General features: G+C 40.3%; 2 protein-coding genes across 6 annotated transcripts in view; one reads left to right on the top strand and one right to left on the bottom strand.

Annotated features, from left to right (window-relative positions):
• The window catches only part of LOC105475869 (anillin, actin binding protein), a 64730-nt gene extending 52612 nt beyond the window's left edge, over window positions 1-12118 (bottom strand). For 2 of the 4 annotated variants that reach the window (XM_011731422.3, XM_011731425.3), the window contains exons 1-3: window positions 11888-12117; window positions 5291-5444; window positions 2330-2644 (exon numbers count right to left, since the gene is read on the bottom strand). In XM_011731422.3, coding sequence (XP_011729724.2) covers window positions 2330-2644; window positions 5291-5444; window positions 11888-11905 — 487 coding nt within the window. In that variant the 5' untranslated portion in view covers window positions 11906-12117. Of the gene's footprint in view, window positions 1-2329; window positions 2645-5290; window positions 5445-11887 lie in introns of all 4 variants that reach the window. The other 2 variants (XM_011731424.3, XM_011731423.3) reach the window with 2 other exon arrangements.
• The window catches only part of MATCAP2 (microtubule associated tyrosine carboxypeptidase 2), a 66507-nt gene continuing 51009 nt past the window's right edge, over window positions 11844-27341 (top strand). For both annotated transcript variants that reach the window (XM_011731427.3, XM_011731431.3), the window contains exons 1-2: window positions 11844-11965; window positions 18026-18095. In XM_011731427.3, coding sequence (XP_011729729.2) covers window positions 11858-11965; window positions 18026-18095 — 178 coding nt within the window. In that variant the 5' untranslated portion in view covers window positions 11844-11857. The remainder of the gene's footprint in view (window positions 11966-18025; window positions 18096-27341) is intronic.

Below are 27341 nucleotides of genomic sequence, written 5' to 3'. Positions count from 1 at the left end.
TAACACAGTAAAAACCCCGTCTCTACTATTAAAAATACAAAAAAAATTAGCCAGGCATTGTGGTGGGCACCTGTAGTCCCAGCTACTCGGGAGGCTGAGGCAGGAGAATGGCGTGAACCTGGGAGGCGGAGCTTGCAGTGAGACAAGATGGCACCACTGCACTCCAGCCTGGGCGACAGAGCAAGACTCCGTCTCAAAAAAAAAAAAAAAAAAAAATTAGCTGGGTGTGATGGTGTGCACCTGTAATCCCAGCCACTCGGGAGGCTGAGGCAGGAGAATTGCTTGAACCTGCAAGGTGGAGGTTGCAGTGACCCAAGATCATGCCACTGCACTCCAGCCTGGGCAACACAGTGAGACTCTGTCTCAAAAACAAAAACAAAAACAAAAAAATCATCAGGCAGGTCATAGGAATTAAGAGCTCTAAAGTGAAACCATTGGGATTTGAATTTGAGCTGGCTAACCAGAACAGGTTTATTAGCCTCTATGAACCCAGTTTCCCTCTTCTATAAAATGAAGATAAAAGTAGTTTATATCTCAAGATTATAAGAATTAAAAGCTATTAGAATAAAAAAATTTACATTAAAATAAAAAATATTTGCAATGCCTAGCATTTTACATACTGTTTGCTCTTGCGATTATTATCATCACTGTCAGAAAACATAATCTTAAACTCTCTGCTAATTCTTATCAAAATTTCAGTTAAAAGAAAAGAATTGATATGTATGGAAGACTGCCTGAAATACATGTAGTCCACCTGGTTTAATCCAGTCTAAAATAGCTGTCATCTATCCAGCCCCATTCTTCAGATCACTTGATCTCAATTCTGACTATGTATCAGAATTACCTAAAGAGCTTTAAAAAAAATAAGACAAAAGCACACCTTGGGGTTCCACCACATTTCTGAAATTCTAATCCTATGGTCTATGTGATTCTGATACAATCAGCCAGGCTGAGAACCACCTAAGGAATGCTTCCTTGGGTGAGGCCCAGTAGCCACTGAGCTGTCTGCAAGCACCGTGGGGTCTACCTGCACTGTGCTAGCTTACTTTAGAAATGCTTCTACTGCCAGGTGCGGTGGCTCATTACTGAAATCCTAACACTTCGGAGGCCAAGGCAGGCGATTACTTGAGGTCAGGAGTTCGAGACCAGTTTTGCCAACATGGTGCAACTCCATCTCTACTAAAAAATACAAAAAAAAATTAGCTGGGCATGGTGGCACACACCTGTCATCCCAGCTACTCGGGAGGCTGAGGCACGAGAATCACTTGAACCTGAGAAGCGGAAGTTGCAGTGAGCCAAGACTGTGCTGCTGCACTCTAGACTGGGTGACAGAGTAAGACTCTGTCTCAAAAAAAAAGAAAAGAAAAAAGAAATGCTTCTACTGAGCTTGGAGCCAGGACATCTGCCTACCTTGAGAAACCTTATAGGTTTCTTAGCTCCCACAAAGTCATATTTAAGGACACATGAAAGAAAGTTCTCTCAGGTCTTACTGCCAAATCTCAAGTCTTAGTGCCAAACATGGTTCTGCTTTTAGCTTGTTAGTCACGTAACTGATAAGTGTTTCACGTCTTCACATGGGCCACTAGCAAAAGGAAGACTTTACAGTCTGCATTTAATAAAATGACTTTACTTTTCACTTGTTTTTCCTTCCCGTATTTTCTCTTCACCTTGACTTCTTTACTTTTCTTGTTTTGTAATACAGATATTTTTATAAGTCATCTCAAGGCTTTGTTTTTTTTTGTAACAAGGCAAGCGATAAGTGAAATTGATCATAGCATAAATAACTCTGTTGCATAATTGCTGCTTTACTTCTCAGGTTCCCCTTCTGATGATAGGCTCATGAAAGGCAAGGATCAAGTCATTTCATTCGTTTCCAGCACTGTGCATAATAATATACTTTGTAGGTGCTCAATTTATATTTTTTGACATTTTATTTCTCCCCTACCGAACAGCATTGCATACCTTAGTCCCTCAAGTTTATTTAATTATTGAATCCATGAAATAGGATTTCTTTAACATGGAGCTGAGGGTCAGCAATGCTAATGACACGTATAGTTTGTTCTCAACTATATTTCGTTGCAGATATTAAGGTAATGCATAAGATCAGGTTTCTACGAACTAGTCCAAGAACCTCACTGTGATCTACTTCAGTTTAAACAAAACCAACGTATACTACTGGTAGACAAACCATTTGCAAGCAAAGGATACTCAACATATAGATAAAACAAAAGCATTTACTTTTCATGAGTTAACTGATAAAATGTTTAACATACCAAACTGCATCTTATTGGAACAGATGTATGGGCCATACCATCTATACAATTCATACCTGTCATATCATCATTATCCCAACGGCGCCGTTGCTCCGCAAGTTTTTGCATACGTGTTTTAACTGAGGAGGCTGCAGTTGCTTCCAATCTTGAGTTCAGCCCTCTCCTCATGCCCAGCAGTGATGCCGGGACAGCCACAGAATCATTGACGGTATCTGCTGCTTGTGGCTGCACCTGAGGAGACACAGGACTTGGAGAACAAGATTTTGCAGACGATGACTCAACTGGTTGTTTATTTTCCAAGTTAGAAACTTCTACTTCAGTGTTGTCAGAACAGCGTTTTTTTGATGGTGATGGTTTCGTACAAGATTTCTCTACATTAAAAAAGAGGAAAAAAGACATTCAAAATTTGCAATTTCTCACAGCATGAAAAACTTGAGGGTAGATACTTAACAAATTAATAAAACATCACCCCTCCCTATTCTTTTAAATGATTTTAGTTACAACCAGAAATATGTAAAACCCCATTCTCTTTCAGCAACTTAGAAATCTGATATGAAAGATCTTTTCAAGCAAACATAATTTATGGTATAAAAACCTTAATGAAAAGATATTTAGAGCTAAGCTATGGGGATGCAAAGGCATAAGACGGATGCAATGGACTGTGGGGATTTGGGGGTAAGAGCGGGACAGGAGCAAGGGATAAAAGATTACAAATATGGTGCAGTGTATACCGCTCAGGTGATGGGTGCACCAAAATCTCACAAATCACCACTAAAGAACTTACTCATGTAACCAAATACCACCTGTACCCCAATAATTTATGGAAAAATAAAAATAAAGACATTTAAATAACATTTTCAAAATATATTGCGTAACACTTTAAATAGTGTTAAGACAATAGTAAATAAAAAGTGCATACACACAGAATAAGAAAGCATTCTAACAGATTTTAAAGATTATACAGCCTAATCACCTCACCTTCAAATAAGAAATATCAAGCCTAGAGAAATTCAGTTACCCACCTAAAGTCACACAGCTGAGCTAAGTGTAGAAACCAGGTTTTCTGTTTTTGAAACTTTCTTTCATGGAAAATAACTAATAAGCATGGTTAGAAGGGCAATTGGCTTGAGGTTTAGGATTATGACAGGCGACAGAAAAAGTGACTGAATTATCTGGTCAATACCAAACAAATTCACCGGTACGGATATTTAACATTTCATATTTCAAGCTTCTATGAACACCTACAAAATAAATGAAAAAGCCCTAAAATTAAAAAAAAAAAAAAAAAAAATTATCATAACCATAAGGCATATTATTTCTAACTACAACTGAGTTTCAATATATCTCCTGGAAAATTAATATTTTAAAAGAATGTACATTTCGTATTAAGTCAGTTTCATCAATTGCCTAACCAAATGTTCTGGCAGTGACCAAAGTAGTATCGGGATAAATCATGATTGCCCTTGTTGACATCAACCTAAGTAAATATACATTATGAAACTTTCTAACCTATTTTTTCCCTACTCCACTTTTTTGTCTCTTTTTTCTTTTTTTGAGATAGGGCCTCACTCTGTCACCCAGGGTGGAGTGAAGTGGTGCAATCTCAGCTCACTGCAGCCTCGACCTCCTGCTCCCACCTCAGCCTCCCGTGTAGCTGGGACTATAGATGTGTCACCATGCCAAGCTAATTTTTGTATTTTTTGTAGACAGGGTTTTGCCATGTTGCCCAGGCTGGTCTCCAACTCCTGAGCTCAAGCACTCTGCCCACCTCAGTCTCTCAAAGTGTTGGGATTACAGGTGTGAGCCACCACACCTGGCTCTTTTTTCTTTTCTTTTCCTTTTTTTATTTTGGAAACTTTCTAATGTTTTGTAACTCATTTATGGATCTATTTAGTATGAACACACCTAATAATTTTTGAAAGTGTTCCTGCTTTAACATGCAATACCATCTGGAAATACAGAATTATTCTAGTTTACAATTATCTAAAACAGTAAATGTGAACTTCTACCTAAACATCAAAATGTAGTTTTGAACTTCTATCTAAGCATCCAAACACTAATTTTCAAATACATAGCACTCAATAGTACAAACCCATCTCACAGGGAAAACAGAAGATCCTGGACTAGGGACAGGCCCCTATTTTCCTGGCTGAATACCATATAATATGTAATGTATTTCCTTCGCTCTCCCTTCAAAATGGATAAATGTATGAACACTAATTTTTGTTCTATGACTAGCTTCCAAAATAACTGAGCTAGCCCATGTACTCTTCTCTTTAAAAAAAAAAAAAAAAAAAAAATTGGTTTTCCCTCTGTAATTTTTTTCTATATTTTATTTTACAGTGGTATTACAGTATTTTACAGACGTACTAAGGAAGATTATTATCTCAAGACTATTCCACATCCAGGAAAAGACTAAGGAGGCTGGCTGATGCTGGCTGGGAATCCCAGGATTGAGGGAAGAGTAAGACTACAGGTGAGTTTGTGTTTGTGTTGTATGTGCTTGTGTTTAATTCCACCACTTCCAGAGATTTAACAACCTACACTTTAGAGTCAGTTCAGCAAATAGAGGGTGAAAAAGGTTCATTAAATGTCAAGCACTGGCAGTGTGCCTTCCATTGCCTTGCTAGTACCAGAGACACCATCCACACTCTGTGGCCAGCTGTTCTGCCACCTCTGGGATAAAAAACTACACACTACTGTAAGCATAAATGTTACCCTACTCCTTTATTTTTCCTCCCTTGAAGTTTTAAGGATAACTTCAGATTGGAGAAAATAAAGTTCAATCAATTAATTTGAAATATTTGTTAGAAGAAACTCTGTTCCAACCTGATGGGTTCTAGGCCTAATATAATAACTCTGAAATACAATAGAAGGCTGTTATTTCCCCCAGAGGCTGTTACATTTGTCTCCCAAAGAGCTTGGTTCTTCTATATGCTAATGAAATGTCTGGGGCTTGTCTCCTTCAAAAGAAAAAAAAAAAAGCAAATGTTATTTTTCCCCACAAAGTCTATTACCTTCACTACCAGAGAGGGGCTGCTGGTTACTTGCTTCTGAAAGTGGCTGTCTGGCTCGCTTAGCATGAGTCATAGACCTTGGAGCTGCTGTGGGTCTCTCAGCCATTTTTCTCTGAAGATTCTCTCGCCTGGCACGGGTTCGCTCCAGCAGTTTCTACCCAAATAAATATATCAGTGTTAAAACGCAAGTTTAATCAAAAGTTCATAAAATTGCAGTATCTTCTAAAATCACCAATTGCCACATAGGATGACAGTTAAACACATTTCAAAAGTGAATCCTAAGCAATTACATCAAGATTCACTAAATGAGCACCCCAATGTCGTAATTATTATAGGAACATTACAGGGGAAATAAAATGTGTAAAGTTACTTATATAAGATTTTTAAAGGCCACAAATTCTTTCTGCTTTCATCAAAAGACAGAATCTATTTCTTTACCCTTGAATCTGGGCTGGCCTTGTGATCTGCTTTGACCAATAAAATATGGCACAAGTGATATTGTGAGACTTCCAGGCATCAAGAGATTTTACAGTTTGGGGTCTCTCTCTCTGCCACTAAGTGAACATGCCCAGGTTAAGTCTATTAGAGACACATGGCCCAGCTGATGGTCAGTATCAACTGCCAAACATGTGAATAAGGCCATCCTAGACCATCCAGCTCCAGATAATCTGCCAGATCACTGAAGATTCCTGCATGACCACTGGAGAGACAAGCAGAAGAACAGCCCAGCTGAGCACAATACAAATTGCTGACCCACTGAATCCTGAGAAAATAGAGTATTGTTTTAAGCCACTATGGTAGGCAAAATAATGGTCCCTCAAAGATTTTTTGTCCTAATACCCTAAACCTCTGAATATGTTGCCTCACAGGGCAAAAGAGACTTTATTGATGTGATTAAGAATCTTTAGATGATGCCGGGCGCGGTGGCTCACGCCTGTAATCCCAGCACTTTGGGAGGCCGAGGCGGGCGGATCACAAGGTCAGGAGATCGAGACCACGGTGAGACCACGTCTCTACTAAAAATACAAAAAATTAGCCGGGCGCGGTGGTGGGCGCCTGTAGTCCCAGCTACTCGGGAGGCTGAGGCAGGAGAATGGCGTAAACCCAGGAGGCGGAGCTTGCAGTGAGCCGAGATCGCGCCACTGCACTCCAGCCTGGGCGACAGAGCGAGACTCCGTCTCAAAAAACAAAAAACAAAAAACAAACAAACAAAAAAAGAATCTTTAGATGGAGATAATTCTAGATTATCTGGTCAGGCCCAACATAATCACAAAGGTCCTTACAATGGAAAACTGAGAGGCAGGAAGATGAGAGTCAGGGAAAATATGACAATGGAAGCAGAGGTCAGAGTAATGTGATTTGTGGCTTTGAAGATGGAGGAACGGGACAAGCCAAGATATGCAGATGGCCTTTAGAAACCCAAAGTTAGGAAAGAGATTCTCCCCTACAGCCTCCAGAAGAAACACAATCCCACTGACATATTGATTTTAACAAAGTAAAATCCATTTCAGATTTCAGAGTGAGACCCTGTCTCTAAAGAACTGTAAGATAATGAATATGTTATTTTAAGCCACTAAATTTGTGATAAGTTGTTACAGCAGCAAAACTAACATAGCCCCTAAAATCTGGGATGGTGGTAAGCAGCAAGAGATAAATAACATATTAGTCCTTTGAAAACATAAAACACTTCCTAAGAGGAAAGAAAAACAAAATAGTCTTACGTTTTATTTAATTAAATATTAACATATAATAAAATGGTTTTAAATTGAAATCTTAGCCATTGCATAAAGTCATGAATACTCCTTTCTACTCCAAATCAACTGATGTTCCTATTTTAAGTCAATTTAAGTAAATCTCAAACACAAGACCCTGTGAAACAATTCATTTTCTTTCAAATGCACACAACTAAAGGAGGTATGCAGATTATTATTACCGCCTTGCATACTCAGATACAGTAGTTAGTACAGGCTGAAAAATTAAATTCCATTTGACTCTTTTTAATTCCTTAAAATAGAGTAACAATTTTTTAAAAATCTGAGTATGTAAAAGAAACATGAGCTAAATATGAAAGAAGGCACACTCTCTACTCTTCTTAAGAATGATTTCTAATTTAAAGTTCATTGAAAAAAATGACACTCAATTGAAATGCTCTAATCACTGAAAAAATAATTTATGAACCAAATGGCTTCCAAAACACAAGACCTTCACCCACTAAATAAAAGTCCTTCAAAAAATTCAAGAATAAGCATATTGTTTCACAAATCCATATATGTCTGATAATTTCTCCCATGATACAATATGAGAACTAAAAATAAAATACTAATCCTCTCAATCAACTGAACAAACCCCCTCTTGACGAAGGGGACCCCAGAGAAACCTTAAAAACTGAGTGCTCAGCCATGATGGGACAGGAGGCTGCATGCACCTTGTTATACCCCTCCTTTTGCTGTTTAGACACAATAACTGATGAGCATTAATGTTAGGTAGAGATCATAAGACTGACAGAAGGCTCTTTGTAGCAATAAGATATCAAATTATAAACAGGATCAAGCCTGGGCAACAAAGCAAGATCCTGTCTCTGCAAAACATACAAAAGTTAGCCAGGCCTGGTGGGGCACACCTATGGTCCCAGCTACCTGGTGGGTGGGGTGGCTGAGACAAAAGGATTACTTAAGCCCAGGAGTTCAAGGTTGCGGTGAGCTGTGATCGCTACCGCACTCTAGCCTGGGTAACAGAGTGAGACTCTGTCTCTAAACAAATAAATAGGACCTAAGGCCATGCCAGGCAAGGGTTAAGTCACAAACTCCCTACACTTAAAAAATAAACTGTCTTCTAAATGCCAAAGCTTTTCTTTTACTCTAGTAGCTGAACAAGCACTGACCTCAAGATAAGCAATAAATATTAAAATAATTGCAGCTCATCCGCCATCAATGACTAACCCTCATGCTCCACAAGCTACAACTACAGCTTTAATTGGACAAGAGATTGATTTCGATAACTCTCTCTCAGTAAGAAGACCACCAACCATGAATTGGTTCTGAGGCTGCTCACTTGAATGCCTTCATGTCTCCACCTCACCTTTTTACATATAGGGCCCAACTATAATGTATTTACATATTAAGTCTTCATTCCAAAGTGAACATGGGATGCATGTAACCACATGTTTGCTCAGTACCCACCCATTGGGACCCCTTTTGTAAATACTCATAGCTCTGCCTATAACCTGTTGAATATGTATACTTGGCTAACCCTTTAGGCACACATTCCTGTTCCACCTTCTCCTCTCTTGAAGTGCCTGTTTCCAATCTCTGCCCGAAGCTAGTAAATATGTTTCCCAGCCTGTCAGGATGGCCACACTGTAGATTGTAACCCTTTATAAGAAAGTCTCTGCTGGGCACAGTGGCTCATGCCTGTAATCCCAGCACTTTAGGAGGCCAAGGCAGGCGGATCACATGAGGCTAGGAATTTGAGACCAGCTTGGCAAACACGGTGAAACCCCGTCTCTACTAAAAATACAAAAATTAGCCAGGTGTGGTGGCGCATGCCTGTAGTCCCAGCTACTTGGGAGGCTGAGGTAGGAGAATCACTTGAACCTGGGAGGCGGAAGTTGTAATGAGCCAAGATCGCACCACTGCACTCCAGCCTGGCGAGAACAAGACTCTGTCTCAAAAAAAAAAAAAAGAAAAAAGAAAAAAAGAAATAATGATTCCTTTCTAAATTAATAAATTTGTGATTTTTCAATTGCTATATCTATCACTTCCCAGATATAACACTAGCCTAATTATATTCATTCATAGACATGCCCACATTCCATTCTGGTCAGTTAGAACATTTGTGAGTCAGCACAGCCTCAGTTACCATGAGCAGTATGTCACAACAAAAGAATGTGATTTTGTCATTCAAACATATATGAACGTTCTATTGCTTATATTAGATTCAAAAATTTCCAGATTAAAAAAAAAATTAATAGATATGCAAAAACAGTTTCATAATCTGTGAAATAAAGCTATAAACACCAAAGGTTATTAATTTAAAAGAAATTATGTATCTGAAATATATAAACTCAATAGCCCTTCCTTACAGTATATCAGGAATTTTAAAGCTCTTTTAAATACAAGGTATATTCCTTGAAATATCACACCTTTCTCCCAACAGTAAAAAAAACTGCAATAACATATTCAAGAAGTACGATAGCCCACATGAATGGATCTCAGAAAACTGAAGCTTATAGTGCCTGAACAACTTTTGCCACATACACCCCAAAGTCATTTCTGACAAATTTTTCTAGGAGATTTCACTCATTTCCTTGCCTTCTTTAACAGAGTAGACTCAATATAAATTAACTTCTTATTTTCAATATGCTCTAGCAGCTCTTCCCCAGGGACTTTCATTTAATTCTGGAAAATAAGATAAATTCTACAATAAAATATGCTTCTGTGAAGTATTTTAATTATAGCTTTTTCTCTTTTAAGGTTTTTATAAAGAAAGTTCTGGATTGGTAGACTTTATTCTGGGTTTCTTTGTAGTATTCTTGTACTGGGATGACTATCACCTGTGAGCAGAGCTTCAAACTCTTGATGTTATGAGTAGTGAGTTTATGGTTTTGTCACCTGGGCGACAGTGCGGGACTCCGTCTTAAAAAAAAAAAAAAAAAAAAAAAAAGAGTGCCAGAACAGTATCAGCAACAGCAGGGAGGAAGGGCAATGCAAAACAGTCTTGTTTGAGGAAAAGAGAGTTTACCATGATTGTAACCTTTCTCAACTGGAGTTACCAAAACAATCAAGCCCTAATACCCTGGCGTTAATGTAATAGACTTATTTTCTATGTTTGCAGGGTGGCATTGAATTATCCTTGGGAGAACTGAGAAAACAGTCTCCCAATTTTCCTGTGTACCATAGTCTCTCAATTTTCCTAAGTTCCTGAGAGGAAACCCTGGTTGAGAAAGTCATTTTATACTAACTTTCAGTCGATAGACAAAGAACTGTACCAGTAGCTTATTTCACTGTGCAAATGTTATAAATGCTATAATTAAGCACCCAAGAGTTGGAATCAATTCAAGTAGTTCATTCATTACCTATTAAGGAAAAGATGTCTAAGCTGTTTTTCCAACTGCAAGTGATCTAGCTTTTCATAATATAAACCATACATATTTCTGAGCACATTCTAAAATGATCTAAACAGGTAAAGTTTCTTTCAATTGAGATTTGTACTACCTTCAGAATGACATTTTTAAGTAAAATGAAGTGCAATTTTCAGCCAACTTAAAAATGCTTTGTTCCTGTCTGTTACTTAGGAGGACACATAGGGCTGATGATTTAAGGAATCCTATTCTAGTTTAGATAAAATACACCCTTTCCGACCTCAGTGTAAGTGAAAGATATCTGGTGTATGACCAGCCCTATTTTAAGGCTAATACAAAAATATGCTCTCGGTTTTTCTATTAGAACCTTTAAGGAAGGTGAAAAAAATTGATGTATTTGTCCCAAGATGATTAAGAATTTGAAACAGAAAAATAGATTATGTCATGCTTGAATATAAGTAAACTCTAATTGCTGAAACCTGTAATTAATATCTTACACATAACTTACAGAATTATAATTACATCTCCCCGAAAGAATTACCACTCTTCACAGCATTTAAGTTTTTCAATCAGTGTAAACATAGTTCTAGGTCCACTTTGCAACACTCAAAAACTAACAGTTTAAAACTTGCACAACAGCCTGAAGAAAGAGGAACTGTCCTGGAATAAAAGGGAGTGGACAACTGGCAACAAAACACTCCCGAATGTGACAACGCAGTCTCCACAAAAGCTAAAATCGACACAATAACGATGTAACCCATATGCAATCTCAAAGGAACAAAAGATGAAATAAGTACTGTAATGACATGCCCCATAAACACCGAAAGGTTTATTTCTTTGCTCTAAAATCGTGAGCTGATAGTTGTGGTCGGCACACTTGCACTGTTTCCTTTCAATTAAAATGTCAGTCCCGGGTATGAACTTCTTCGCTAGTTAGCTGAACAATGGGATATCAAGGAACTACTGACTTTTTATGAACGAATGCAGTGGTTTCTAGCACCTGCTTATTTTAACGTTTTGCTGTCATGTCATTAGCATCTCTGCGAGCTGAGTGAACTCCGCAAATCACACATCCCACTGCCTTTCCCGGCGGCAGCCGCACTGAGTCACCCGCCCCGGACCCCGCCCTGCAGGGCATTCCAGCTGCTTCCAGCAGGACCCGTTCCGCAGGCCTGCGTCTCACTCTTGCTGGGCCAGGACTGCAGAGGACATGGTAAAAACGGGGGCTGAAAGACCTCTCACTACCGCCTTTTAGGACAGACTCAAAGCCTTCCTCCCTGAGTTTTATCTGTAGGACTGAAACAACAAAATCTCAGAGGAACCCACCAACCACAGCAGGCCGCAGCCGCGGCCCCTGCTCTGCATCCTCAGCCAACCCGACCCCCGCCCGCACACACTGCGCACGCGCACACACGCGCCCTCCGCCCTGTAGGGGTTCGCCCAGAGGTTGACAGAGGAAGGGGAGTGGGGGCCTAGAGCGGTGGGTCATGGCTGGCTGCACCCGCAAACTCACTCACCTCAGTAAACGGATCCATCGCCCCAGACGTCGGACTACGAGACGATGGAAACGGTGGTTCAAATTCAGGAAGAGAAAAGTGAGTCTCGGCTCAGTGTGTCTCCTGGAAAAAACCAGGAGTCTTGAGGCGGGGGAACTCTCCCACAACCAGCTGTCCTCTCCTCTCGGCTTCCAGTGTCGGACTCGGTCTCTGCAGCCGTTCAAATTTGAATTTCAGCGCCGAGCCGCGAGCATGCGCGCTGGGCGGAGCCGGGGCGCCCTCTCCCCGCCCCTGAGCTCGGTCACGTGGCCGCGCCAGGCCCAGTGGTTCCCGGGGCGGCCCCGCCTCCTTCCCGGCCCTCTCCCAGCCCTGGCCTCGGGTTGGAGGCGGGCAGCGGGGCGCTTCCTGCTCTCCAATCGCGTCAGGTTCTCGGCTCCACCCCCAACAACCACACATTCCACTCAGCTTTAAGGCGATTGCTTCACGCCAACCGCGTTTGGGCGTTCCCGCCTTCCTTCATTCCTGAAAAAAGTATTAAGACCGGGAGTAGTGGCGCATGCCTATAATCTCAGCATTTGGGGAGGCTGAGGCTGGAGGATCGCTTGGGCCCAGAAGGTCATGGCTGCAGAGAGCTGTGATCTCACTACTGCACTCTAGCCTGGGCGCCAGAGTGAGACCCTGCCTCAAAAAAGAAAACAAAGGATTAAGAGCCCTTGTGTTGGCCGGGCGCGGTGGCTCACACCTGTAATCCCAGCACTGTGGGAGGCCGAGGCGGGCGGATCACGAGTCAGGAATTAAAGACCAGCCTGGCCAACATGGTGAAACCCCGTCTCTACTAAAAATACAAAAAAAAAAAAAAAAAAAAAAAGAAAAAATAGATAGGCGTGGTTGCGCGTGCCTGTAATCCCAGCTACTCGGGAGGCTGAGGCAGGAGAATTGCTTGAACTGGGACACGGGAGGCGGAGGTAACAGTGAGCGGAGATCACACCACTGCATTCCAGCCTGGCCTACAGAGTGAGACAGAGAGCCCTTGTGTTTCAGGTGCTCCTAGCCCGTTGGCCTTCAACAGCTTTGTTTCCCAGGTCACACCCAACTCCTAGTCCCCAAAAGGGGGACTGCAGGTCTGGCCCTCAGAAAAGGCAGGTCTGGTGGGTCCCCGACACTCAGCCAGTGAAATAAAGCTAAAATTGACAGACTGTGAAGGGTTCATGCACAGTTTTTTATTTTAAATTCCATCCAACTGTGTACAGTGTTAGAGCGGGAGGAATTCTGACAAGCCCTCTATCTAGTTCAATCCTTCCTTTTACAGCTGAGAGAAGGGACAACGGTAAACGTTAAAGGAACTTGTCCAAGGAAATGAAAACCCCGTTCTCAGCTCATGATCCGTTTTCCACACTAGCTGAGGCTGTGTCTCCTGCTTAATTTTTTGTACAGTACCCCAAATTGTAAGATAGATTACATAATTTCTGTATCAGAGTCATTTCTTCTATAACAAGTCTGTGCAGGTAAAGATGACAGTTCTTGATTTGTTCATCTGAAAAGTTAAGAGTTACTGTCCATGAGCTGAACAAAACAGAACTATTCCTCCCAACTAAGTGGTTTCAAAATGTATAATAACATGTCCATCTTAGCAGTCAGTCAACATAACAAAAAGTATTTACTAATATTTTTAATTTGAATTTTTGTCTGATAGATTGTGCGTAACTGAAATCAGGGCAAGGGGTAAGGGAAATATTGCTTGGGGTCAGGGCTCCACCCAGTTAGCCAAATCGGTTAACCCATGGGTTGTTTTTTTTTTTTTAACCTGTGTGGGGAGTCATGGACTCCTTTGAAAATATATTAAAACTGACCCTCTACCTAGAAAAATGACCATTTAATCATGAACTATTTAACAGGATTTTGTGAAGTTCATGGACACCAGGCCAAGAACTTCTGATTTAGCCTGTTTGTATTTTAGTTTACTCATCTGTATAACATGAATAATCATCTGCCCTGATTTCCTCAGAGTTATTAGGAGGGGCAGCTGAAAAATGGAGAGACATGATCCAAAAATATTCCGTAATAAGACACTGAGTGTGTAGTATACGGAATTATTAGTATTTAACCCAGAATGTGTTATTTATGAACAAAGGAAAAAGATACTTGAATTTTTTTCAAGTGTGACAGGAAAGGGGTGTATGTATTTGGGGTGTGTCTGTGTGTGTATGCATGTTTTAAAAAACGTTGGAAAATGAGTCATTAGAAATTTATGTAGCTGTTGTGCCTTCTGGCTATCACCATGAGCCTTAGTTTCTTTATATCTACCTCAACTAGATTCCAGTTAGGACTAAAAGAGGTAAAGCACTTAGCATAAGATAGCTACTCACAACATTTAGTGTATCTTCCCTCACCATCCCACTATCCCACTATGTTTTTGGTTTCTACCTTTATAATGATGATGATAGTAATAATGGCAACCATCACAATTAAATAACTCCTAAGACTAAAACACCTACTATGTGCCAGAAACTATGGTAGATATTCAAGTCTACTCTCCTAGGGTACTACAGTTGTCTCCTACTATACCTCCTTTCATTCTTAACCCCTGGTAGTTCATTCTTCAGTTTGTAGGCTAGCATGATTTTTATCTTTTTAAAAATTGTGTTATATAACAAATAACAAAAAAATTAAAAACAAAAAAATAATGATATACAACAAAGACGTGAATAATGAAACATAGCCATATATCAGCCACCTAACTTAAAAAAATATAAAACATCCCACATGTAATTGAAGTCTCCTGTGTGTCCTTTCCTATTCTCATTCATCTTCCCACTCTTCTGGGGTAAAACTGTTTTGATTTGATGTTTATCATTCCCATAGAAATATGTATACTTTTATCACATCTACATATATATATCCACAACAATATCTAGTGCTTTATATATAAATTTTATTTTCAGGACATAAGTCTTTCTGCAACTTTTTTTGGCCCAATAATATCTTTATGGGATTTATCCTCACTAATAACTATAGCTGCACTTAATTCATGTTCACTGCTAAATTATATTATACAAATATACTTGTAATTTATGTACCCATTATCCTGTTAATTGCCATTCAGCTTATTTCCAATTTTTCATTCCAAAGATCCCATGATGCCATGACTATCCCTTACATGCACATGCAAAACTTTCTCTAGAGCAGTATACCTAGAATTAGTAGCTTATTTCAGTATTATTACCAGATATTAAAAATTAACTGCTCTTCAAAATGTCATAACAATTAATACTCCAGTCAGTGGTATATGCCCCTGGCTGCTGCTCTAGTTCCTCCCCAATGTGTGGGTACCTTTAAAATGTTGCCATTCTTGTTTGAGTGCCTTTCTTTTACCACTAGTGAAGGTGAACAGGATTTTGTATTTACTGGACTTTCAATTTTCCTTTTCTGTGATTTTCAACTTTATATCCTTGCCCATTTTTCTGTGCAATTATTTGCCTTTTCCTTATTGATTCATAGGGTTTTTGTTGGTTGTTTACTATTTTCTGGTAAAATAAACTTTGTTGGTTTTTTGGCTTGCCAATTTTTTGGTTTGTCGTTTGTCTTTTTACTTTATGATGTCTCAGATGTAGAGAAGTGTTTAATGTAACTAATGACACACACACACATACACACATACATATACCATATATATTTTCCTTTAGGGTTTATGCTTTTTATGCCTTAAGAAATCCTTCCCTAACCTGAGATAATAAAGATGTTCTGCTGTACTTTCTTCTAAATATTTTAAAGTATGGCTTTTCATGGTTTTGGCTTTAAACTATCTGGATTGATCTTGTTTTTTATGTGAATAACCAGTTGTCTTAGCAGCAGTTATTAAATTGTCCATCCTTTCTCTCATTGACCTGTAATGCCACTTTTATAATATATCAACTTTTCTTTTTTTTTTCCCTCCCCCTGAGACACTCTCGCTCTTTCGCCAAGGCAGGAGTGCAATGGCCTGATCTCGGCTCACTGCAACCTCCGCCTCCCGGGTTCAAGTAATTCTGCTGCCTCAGCCTCCCGAGTAGCTGGGACTACAGGCATATGCCACCACGTCTGGCTAATTTTTGTATTTTTAGTAGAGTTGGGGTTTCCCCATGTTGAGGCTAGTCTCAAACTCCTGGCCACAAGTCATCCACCCACCTAGACCTCCCAAAGTGCTGGGATTACAGGCATGAGCCACCATTCCTGACCAACTGTTCTTTATTTTATTTTATTTTATTTTATTTTATTTTTTGAGATAGGGTCTTGCTCTTTCACCCAGGCTAGAGTGCAGCGGCATGATCATAGCTCACTGCAGCTTCAAATTCCTGGCCTCAAGCAATCTTCCCATCTCGGCTTTCCAAGTATCTGGGACAACAGGTGCGTGCCACCACACCCCGCTAGTTTTTAAAATTTTTTGTAGAGACAGGATCTCACTTTGTTGCCCAGGCTGGTCACCAACTCCCAGCCTCAAATGATCCTCCCACCTTGGCCTTCCAAAGTGCTGGGATTACAGGTGTAAGCCACCATGTTCAGCCTCAACTTTTTATGTACGTGTAAGTCTATGTTGGGCTCTATTCTGTTCCGCTGGTCTATCTATTCCTCTCCCAATATCACACTATATTAGTTATGTATGTTGATATCTGGTAGGGCAAATTCCAATTCGACTTGGATTATTTTGCCTCATTGTTCTTCCACATGAATTTTAGGGTCAGATTCTCAAGCTCCAAAAAGAAAAGAAAAGAAAAGAAAAGAGAAAAGAAAAGAAAAGAAAAGAAAAGAAAAGATAAAAGAAAAGAAAATCCTCTTCTGATTTTTAATCCAAATTGCACTGAATTTATCACATAATTTGGAGAGAATTCGCATCTTTGTGACACCAATGCTACCCATTTATGAGCATGGTATATCTTCATTATACCTGCTAAAAATGTCTATAACAAACTTACATAAAGATCTGTAAACTGTTGTTAAATTTATTCCTACATATATTTGTTGTTGCTGATCTTATTAGTTTTAGTAATTTATTTATAGAGAGGGATCTTTTTAAAATGTAAATTTTGCAGTGTCAATTCCTTGTTTGGAGCTGCTCTATGTCTTTCATTGCAATTAAAATGATATCCAGTAATATCCTTATCATACCCACAAGGCCATGCATGATCTGGATCCTACCTGCCTCTCTGAATAACCTAGTATTCTCCTGACATCACAATACATTCCCTTTTTTTTCCACTAGGCTCCAGCTTCAGGCCTTTTTTCTGGTCATAAAAAATGCCAAATTTCTTCCTACCTCAAGGACTTTCCTCTGCCTGGACACTCCTCCTCTACATTTAGCACGTCTGCTCCTCATTATTTGGGCCTAAGCTTGCATGTGCTACCTCCTGAAAGAGGACTTCTTTGATCAGGTGGCCACCCCCGTCTTCTCTGCCCACCAATCACTTTCCATTCTATTACTCTGATTTCTTCATCCCATTTGCCACTATCTGATATTATTTTATTTATGTATTTATGTTTATTATCTAGACCTTCCTACTAGAGTATAAGCTATGGCAGTGCAGGGCCTTGTTTATAGCTGTAGCCCAGCACCTTCTGGCACATGAGTGCAGTAGATACTTGTTAAATAAATGAATATAAGAATAACACTTGTTCCTATTTTAGAGATGGGAAAACTGAGATGCAAAGAGGCTAAGGGATTTGCCTAAATCATCAAAAGTGTCTTCCCTACTTGTTTAAATAAAACACAAAACTTCCCAAGTTGTTTAAATAAAGACCACAACATAATACATTAAGAATAGAACCAAGAGTCTGAGGTAGAAATAACTGGAGATTAAAGATAACCCTGGAAAATGAGTATTTGCTCCTTCTAAGACCTGCTCTTTTAAACAAATGAAATAATAATTATGTCTTTTGCAAATAAAATTGCTGATAAAAAGGCTGAAAAACACAAAAATTTGAAAGCATGGACTGCAACAAAGACCATCCAAATGCTATATACTTACAGTTAATTTTTCAAAATACAGTCACACACATTTGTATTTTATATTTTATACTATTTTTATACTTTTAAAAATACTATTTATATTTAATTTTTAAATTTTTAGACTATTTATACTTAATTCACAAAGTAATACAATAACACAAATCTTTTTATTTTTACAGGGAGAGAAAAGGCCAAGACCTAATCATAAGGCAGTGGCAAGAAGAACTAAACTCAAGTTCTCTACCTCAGGTTATCTGGCTGAAGGGCCACTTCTTTTACACTTTTTAAAAATTATTATTATACTTTAAGTTCTGGGGTACATGTGCAGAACATACAGGTTTGTTACATAGGTATACACATGCCATGGTGGTTTGCTGCATCCATCAACCTGTCATCTACATTAGGTATTTCTCCTGATGCTGTCCCTCCCCTAACCCTCCACCCGACTACAGGCCCTGGTGTGTGATGTTCCCCTCCCTGTGTCCATGTGTGCTCATTGTTCAACTCCCACTTATAAGTGAGAACATGCGGTGTTTGGTTTTCTGTTCCTGTGTTAGTTTGCTGAGAATGATGGTTTCCAGCTTCATCCATGTCCCTGCAAAGGACATGAACTCATCCTTTTTTATGGCTGCATAGTATTCCATGGTGCATATGTGCCACATTTTCTTAATCCAGTCTATCATTGATGGACATTTGGGTTGGTTCCAAGTCTTTGCTATTGTGAACAGTGCCACAATAAACATACATGTGCGTGTGTCTTTATAGTAGAATGATTTATAATCCTTTGGATATATACCCAGTAATGGTATTGCTGGGTCAAATGGTATTTCTAGTTCTACACATTTATGATAATGAAGAAACTAGAACCATCAAAGGATGTTATATATTATTAAAAAGGGCTATTTTGCTTGTTACTACTCTCTACTATTAATGATTAATGATTAATGGTACTAATCTCTACTATTAATGATTCTTAGTGCCACATAGATTTTTTGTTTCTAGTTTAATTGATGAAGATGTTTCAGATTCCAGAATGGCATAAACATATTGTGCTTTCTGAATATATTATATTGTTTCCAAAAACCAGTGCAACTACAGGTGTAACTCCTTTATTCAATAGACTAATCTCAAAATGCATACAACTTTAATCTCCTTTTTATTTTCTCATGTGGTTAATAAGGATATTAAGATAATTCATATTTAAAAGACCACAGTAAATCTTTTCATAAAGAAGAATTATTTTATGTACTTATCACACTATACTTTTTATATTGATAACTTTTCTTTTCCATACCTAATTTCTTAAAGCTATTTTTACAAAACTTAACTTTTAGTGATATCATACAAGTCACTCTTAAATATTACAGAAATAACAGAAGCCAGTGTTTCCTAAATATCAGAGTCCATTTATTGAATATCAAATATAACATCTGAAATTTTTCTCCTATGCAAACAGGCATTTTGCAAATTTCTCTTTTTTGAGACAGACCCTGTCACTCAGGCTGGAGTGCAGTGGCACAACTCTGCTCACTGCAACCTCTGCCTCCCAGGTTCAAGTGATTCTCCTGCCTCAGCCTCCCAAGTAGCTGGGATCACAGGCACCCGCCACCATGCCTGGTAATTTTTGTTTTTTTTGTTTTGTTTTGTTTTGTTTTTGTAGAGACAGGGTTTCACCATGTTGGCCAGGCTGGTCTTGAACTCCTGACCTTAGGTGATCTGCACCACCTCGGCCTTCCAAAGTGCTGAGATTACAGGCATAAGCCACTGTGCCCGGCCACAAATCTTCTTAAATTTGATACAAGAGAACAAGAGAATGTAACAGGTTTATTGCATTCCATTGATGTCTGTCATGAATTTAGTGATCTTCTAAACACTTCAAAAATTTCTCCTCACATACGATTTCCAGACCCAGGGTTCATTAATTCTTTCATTAATCCTTCCAAATGTTGGGGTTCAGGACATTCACTTTCACTCTCCTCTTTCCTGCTTCTCACAGTCTGACACTATCCCAGTCTTCCTCAGTCCTGTTCATGCCTGGCACTTAATAGGCCCCCAAGAAATGTTCGCTGTTTGCTGATATATTCTCCGGGACCACAATCTCCTTCCTTTTTTTTTTTGGCGGGTGGCGGGGGAGGCGGAGTCTCGCTTTGTCACCCAGACTGGAGTGCAGTGTTACCATCTTAGCTCACTGCAACCTCCGCCTCCCAGATTCAAGCGATTCTCCTGCCTCAGCTTCCCAAGTAGCTGGGATTACAGGTGCCCACCACCGTGCCTAATTTTTTGTATTTTAGTAGAGATGGGGTTTCACCATATTGGCCAGGCTGGCCTCAAACTCCTGACCTCAGGTGATGCGGCCTGCCTCGGCCTCCCTAAGTGATGGGATTACAGGCATGAGCCACCTCACCCGGCCTCCTTCCTATACTCTGACCTTACCATTCCTCAAACCTTCCAACTGTACTGACCTTCTCCTCCCTTCTCATCCACCCACATGTATGACCATACATGGACTCCAGTCAACACTTGGAAATGCTCCAGCTCCAAGATTTCAAACCCCAAACCTGGTCTCCTGATTCTAATCTTGCCTCCTTATCTCTTCTTCAGTGCTGCTTACTCCTTCTAAACCTGCAAGTCCCCTCCCCTCTCCCTTCCAGTCCTAATATTCAGTTCATTCTCCTTTTTCACGTTTGGGCCCAGATTGAAAATATTATAACTGGGGCTTTATAGCTATGCCCAGGTGTTAACCTTGATCTCCTACCACAACCTTTTCTAAGAGGTCACATGCCTCATAAGTAGCTCAATCTATTTTGAAAAGGAGGCCAAGAGAAAAGGGAGTTTAAAACAAAACAAAAAACAAAACAAAACAAAACCACCAGCCTGGCCAACGTGTGAAACCCCATCTCTACTAAAAATACAAAAAATTAGGTGGGTGCAGTGGCACGCACCTGTAATCCCAGCTATTCAGGAGGCTGAGGCAGGAGAATCACTTGAACCTGGGAGGTGGAGGTTGCGGTGAGCCGAGACTGTGGCACTGCACTCCAGCCTGGGCTACAGAGCGAGACTTTTTCTCAAAACAAAACCTTAGAGCTATCAGGGAATTTACAGACCACCTAATCCAGCTCCTTAAAATAGTAGATGAGGAAACAAGACTGTGAATAGTCTAAGATTTCCAGAGCCTGCCATCAGCCTTTCCTGGGTCTCTTCCCAAACACTGCCCATCCTCCTTTAAGCCTCACTTGCTCCTTCCCAGCCAGACCTCAAGAGAAACTATTTTAATACCATTGTCCTTGGTCTCTTGTCCCTCTTGCTGCACTTAACTTGCTAATCTCTAACCTTGTTTGTTCTGTTTTCCTGGCTTGCTCAACATTGCCAGAAAAAGACAAGAAATTGAGCCAATTCCATTTCAAATTTATCCCACTGGACCATTAATGTTGCTCAGAATCCATTTGAATCATTTGAATCAGAATCCATTTGAATCCCTATCATAGTCTCGATCACATTTCCCATCCCACCCCTTTCCTCTCTGCAAATGACCTTACCACCCACTTTGCTTAGTGTTCAATACCAAGGAAAGCACGCAGAGATTGGAACCCAATCACCTGCTGTTCATTCCTGAACAAACCCTGCTATTTGCCACCTCTATGGCATGCTCATCCTACTCCTACTACCAAAATGTCCTGCCCATCACCTTTGAATTTCTAAATACAAATCCAGCTGAATAGTATATCCTACAAGATTTCTTACCTACTCCAAGTGAGGTCATCTTCCACCTTAGTACTCAATTTGCACCACTTTATTTTGCCATTATTTCAGACTTACAGAAAAGTTGTGAAAGGTTTACATGTACACAGAGAGAGAGAGAGAGAGCGCAAAAGTGGAACAAAGATTCCTGGATTCCAGGAATCATCCAGATTCCCAATATAGTAACATGTTACTACACTGGCTTTATAATCTCTCTTTCTCTCTCTCTCTCTCTCTCTCTCTCTCTCTCTCTCTCTCTCTCTCTGTGTGTGTGTGTGTGTGTACTTACTATTGTGTTAAAATTACCTCCAGTATTCAGTATAGCAACATACTATACAGGTTTGTAGTCTAGGAGCAATAGGCTACACCATCTAGGTTTATGTAAGTACATTCCACGATGTTCCCACAATGACAAAATCACCTAGTGATACATTTTTTTCAGAACATATCCCTATCAGTAAGTGACACATGACTGTACATATACACATATACTTATATGCATTTACATATATACATACATACTCTGAAGTGTTTAGGGGGAAAAGGATATCATGTCTAAAAGCTACTCTTAAAACAGTTCAGAAAAAAGTCATATATATGTATATAGGTATATATATATACACACACACAGAGACACACACATGCATAGTTATAGTTACATAGTCCTATATGTTTCTCTCTGTGTAGACATAGACAGATAGAAAGAAAGATAAAACCTTGTGGGTTCTTCTTCCTCTGCCCCATAACCAAATGACTGAGAACTCTAAATTCTTCCTGGAATGCTCTTATCTGCCTGTGTACACTCCCCAGGTGATCTCCTCAGCCCCACTAACTTAAAATTTCCATCCATGTAGTGGAGTTCATTCCAATATGGCTGAATAGGAACAGCTCTGATGTGCAGCTCCCAGTATGATTGACACAGAAGACGGATGATTTCTGCATTTCTAACTGAGGTACCTGGTTCATCTCATTGTGACTGATTGGACAGCGGGTGCAGCCCACGGAGGGCGAGCCAAAGCATGGCGGGGCATCACCTCACCCAAGAAGCGCAAGGGGTCGGGGGATTTCCCTTTCCTGGCAAAGGGCAGCCGTGACAGTATGTACCAGGAAAATCGGGACACTGCCACCCAACTACTGAGCTTTTCCAATGGTCTTAGCAAATGGCACACCAGGAGATTATATCCCGTGCCTGGCTTAGTGGGTCCCACGCCCACGGACCCTTGCTCACTGCTAACGCAGCAGTCTGAGATCAAACTGCGAGGCGGCAGCCTGGGTGGGGAACAAACGTCTGCCATTGCTGAGGCTTGAGTAGGTAAACAAAGCAGCCAGGAAGCTTGAACTGGGTGGAGCCCACCTCAGCTCAACGAGGCCTGCCTGCCTCTGTATACTTCACCTCTGGGGGCAGGCTATAGCTGAACAAAAGGCAGCAGAAACTTCTGCAGACTTAAATATCCCTGTCTGACAGCTCTGAAGAGAGCAGTGGTTCTCCCAGCATAGTGTTTGAGCTCTGAGAATGAACAGACTGCCTCCTCAACTGGGTCCCTGACACCTGTGTAGCCTAACTGGGAGACACGTCCCAGTAGGGGCCGACTGACACCTCATACAGCTGGGTGCCCCTCTGAGACAAAGCTTCCAGAGGAAGGATCAGGCAGCAATATTTGCTGTTCTGCAATATTTGCTGTTCTGCAGCCTCAGCTGGTGATACCCAGACAAACAGGGTCTGGAGTGGACCTCCAGCAAACTCCAACAGACCTGCAGCTGAGGGACCTGACTATTAGAAGGAAAACTAAGAAACAGAAAGGAATAGCATCAACATCAACAGAAAGGACATCCACACCAAAACCCCATGTGTAAGTCACCATGATCAAAGACCAAAGGTAGATAAAACCAGAAAGATGGGGAGAAACCAGAGCAGAAAAGCTGAAAAATTCTAAAAACCAGAGAGCCTCTTCTCCTCCAAAGGATTGCAGCTCCTTGCCAGCAACGGAACAAAGCTGGACAGAGAATGACTTTGATGAGTTGACAGAAGTAGGCTTCAGAAGGTCGGTAATAACAAACTTCTTCAAGCTAAAGGAGGATGTTCGAACCCATTGCAAGGAAGCTAAAACCCTTGAAAAAAGATTAGATGAATGGCTAACTAGAATAAACAGTGCAGAGAAGACCTTAAATGACCTGATGGAGCTGAAAACCATGGCACAAGAACTACATGATGCATGCACAAGCTTCAATAGCTGATTCGATCAAGTGGAAGAAAGGGTATCAGTGATTGAAGAGCAAATGAATGAAATGAAGCAAGAAGAGAAGTTTAGAGAAAAAAGAGTTAAAAGAAATGAACAAATCCTCCAAGAAATATGGGACTATGTGAAAAGACCATATCTATGTTTGATTGGTGTACCTGAAAGTGATGGGGAGAATGGAACCAAGCTGGAAAACACTCTCCAGGATATTATCCAGGAGAACTTCCCCAACCTAGCAAGGCAGGCCAACATTCAAATTCAGGAAAAACAGAGAACACCACAAAGATATTCCTTGAGAAGAACAACCCCAAGACACATAATTGTCAGATTCACCAAGGTCGAAATGAAGGAAAGAATGTTAAGGGCAGCCAAAGCAAAAGGTCGGGTTACCCACAAAGGGAAGCCCATCAGAATAACAGCAGATCTCTTGGCAGAAACTCTACAAGCCAGAAGAGAGTGGTGGTCAATATTCAACATCCTTTTTTTTTTTTTTTTTTTTTTTTTTTTTTTTTTTTTTTTGAGACGGAGTCTCGCTGTGTCTCCCAGGCTGGAGTGCAGTGGCGTGATCTCGGCTCACTGCAAGCTCCGCCTCCCGGGTTCACGCCATTCTCCCGCCTCAGCCTCCCAAGTAGCTGAGACTACAGGCACCCGCCACCACGCCCGGCTAGTTTTTTGTATTTTTAGTAGAGACGGAGTTTCACCATGTTAGCCAGGATAGTCTCGATCTCCTGACCTCGTGATCCACCCACCTCGGCCTCCCAAAGTGCTGGGATTACAGGCTTGAGCCACCGCGCCCGGCCTCAACATTCTTAAAGAAAAGAATTTTCAACCCAGAATTTCATATTCAGCCAAACTAAGCTTCATAAGTGAAGGAGAAATAAAATCCTTTATAGACAAACAAATGCTAAGAAATTTTGTCACCATCAGGCCTGCCTTACAAGAGCTCTTGAAGGAAGCACTAAACATGGAAAGGAACAACTGGTACCAGCCACTGCAAAAACATGCCAAATTGTAAAGACCACTGATGCTAGGAAGCAACTGCATCAACTAATGGGCAAAATAACCAGCTAACATCATAGTGACAGGATCAAATTAACACATAACAATATTAGCCTTAAATGTAAATGGGCTAAGTGCCCCAATTAAAAGATGCAGACTGGCAAATTGGATACAGAGTCAAGACCCATCCGTGTGCTGTATTCAGGAGACCCATCTCACAAGCAGAGACAAACATAGGCTCAAAATAAAGGGATGGAAGAAGATCTACCAAGCAAACGGAAAGCAAAAAAAAAAAGCAGGGGTTGCAATCCTAGTCTCTCATAAAACAGACTTTAAATCAACAAAGATCAAAATAGACAAGGCCATTACATACTGGTAAAGTGATCAATTCAACAAGAAGAGCTAACCTAACTATATATGCACCTGATACAGGAGCACCTAGATTCATAAAGCAAGTCCTTGGAGACCTACAAAGAGACTTAGACTCCCATACAATAATAATGGGAGACTTTAACACCTCACTGTCTATATTAGACAGATCAACGAGACAGAAGGTTAACAAGGATATCCAGGACTTGAACTCTACTCTGCACCAAGCAGACCTAATAGACATCTACAGAACTCTCCACCCCAAATCAACAGAATATACATTCTTCTCAGCACCACATCGCACTTATTCCAAAACTGACCACATAGTTGGAAGTAAAGCACTCCTCAGCAAATGTAAAAGAACAGAAATCACAACAAACTGTCTCTCAGACCACACTGCAATCAAATTAGAACTCAGAATTAAGAAACTCACTCAAAACCACTCAACTACATGGAAACTGAACAACCTGCTCCTGAATGACTCCTGGGCAAATAAGGAAATGAAGGCAGAAATAAAGATGTTCTTTGAAACCAATGAGAACAAAGACACAACGTACCACAATCTCTGGGACCCATTTAAAGCAGTGCGTAGAGGCAAATGTATAGCACTAAATGCCCACAAGAGAAAGCAGGAAAGATCTAAAATTGACACTCTAACATCGCAATTAAAAGAACTAGAGAAGCAAGAGCAAACACATTCGAAAGCTAGCAGAAGGCAAGAAATAACTAAGATCAGAGCAGAACTGAAGGAGATAGAAACACAAAAAACCTTCAAAAAATCAATGAATCCAGGAGATGGTTTTTTGAAAAGATCAACAAAATTGATAAACCATGAGCAAGAGTAATGAAGAAAGAGAGAAGAATCAAATAGATGCAATAAAAAATGATAAAGGGGATATCACCACCGATCCCACAGAAATACAAACTACCATCAGAGAATACTATAACACCTCTACACAAATAAACTAGAAAATCTAGAAGAAATGGATAAATTCCTGGACACATACACCCTCCCAAGACTAAACCAGGAAGAAGTTGAACCCCTGAATAGACCAATAACAGGCTCTGAAATTGAGGCAATAATTAATAGCCTACCAACCAAAAAAAGTCCAGGACCAGATGGATTCACAGCCAAATTCTACCAGGGTACAAAGAGGAGCTGGTACCATTCCTTCTGAAACTATTCCAATCAATAGAAAAAGAGGGAATCCTCCTGAACTCATTTTATGAGGCCAGCATCATCCTGATACCAAAGCCTGGCAGAGACACAACAAAAAAAGAGAATTTTAGACCAATACCCCTGATGAACATCGATGCAAAAATCCTCAATAAAATAGTGGCAAACCAGATCCAGCAGCATATCAAAAAACTTACCCACCAAGATCAAGTTGGCTTCATCCCTGGGATGCAAGGCTGGTTCAACATATGCAAATCAATAAACATAATCCATCACATAAACAGAACCAATGACAAAACCACATGATTATCTCAATAGATGTAGAAAGGGCCTTCAACACATGAAAAAATGCTCATCATCACTAAACATCAGAGAAATGCAAATCAAAACCACAATGAGATAGCATCTCACGCCAGTTAGAATGGCGATCATTAAAAAGTCAGGAAACAACAGGTGCTGGAGAGGATGTGGAGAAATAGGAACACTTTTACACTGTTGATGGGAGTGTAAACTAGTTCAACCATTGTGGAAGACAGTGTGGCGATTCCTCAAGGATCTAGAACTAGAAATACCATTTGACCCAGCCATCCCATTACTGGGTATATACCCAAAGGATTATAAATCATGCTACTATAAAGACACATGTACACATATGTTTATTGTGGCACTATTCACAATAGCAAAGACTTGGATTAAGAAAATGTGGCACATGTACACCACGGAATACTATGCAGCCATAAAAAAGGATGAGTTCATATCCTTTGTAGGGACATGGATGAAGCTAGAAACTATCATTCTGAGCAAACTATCCCAAGGACAGAAAACCAAAGACCGCATGTTCTCACTCATAGGTGGGAATTGAACAATGAGAACACTTTGACACAGGGCAGGGAACGTCACACACCGGGGCCTGTCGTGGGGTGGAGGGGGCAGGGGGAGGGATAGCATTAGGTGAAATACCTAATGTAAATGATG

Source organism: Macaca nemestrina, chromosome 4 (genome assembly GCF_043159975.1).
Source record: "Macaca nemestrina isolate mMacNem1 chromosome 4, mMacNem.hap1, whole genome shotgun sequence".
Taxonomy (NCBI): Eukaryota; Metazoa; Chordata; class Mammalia; order Primates; family Cercopithecidae; genus Macaca; species Macaca nemestrina.
Note: the sequence above shows the minus strand (reverse complement) of the source record. Positions and strands in the feature narration are given on the sequence as shown.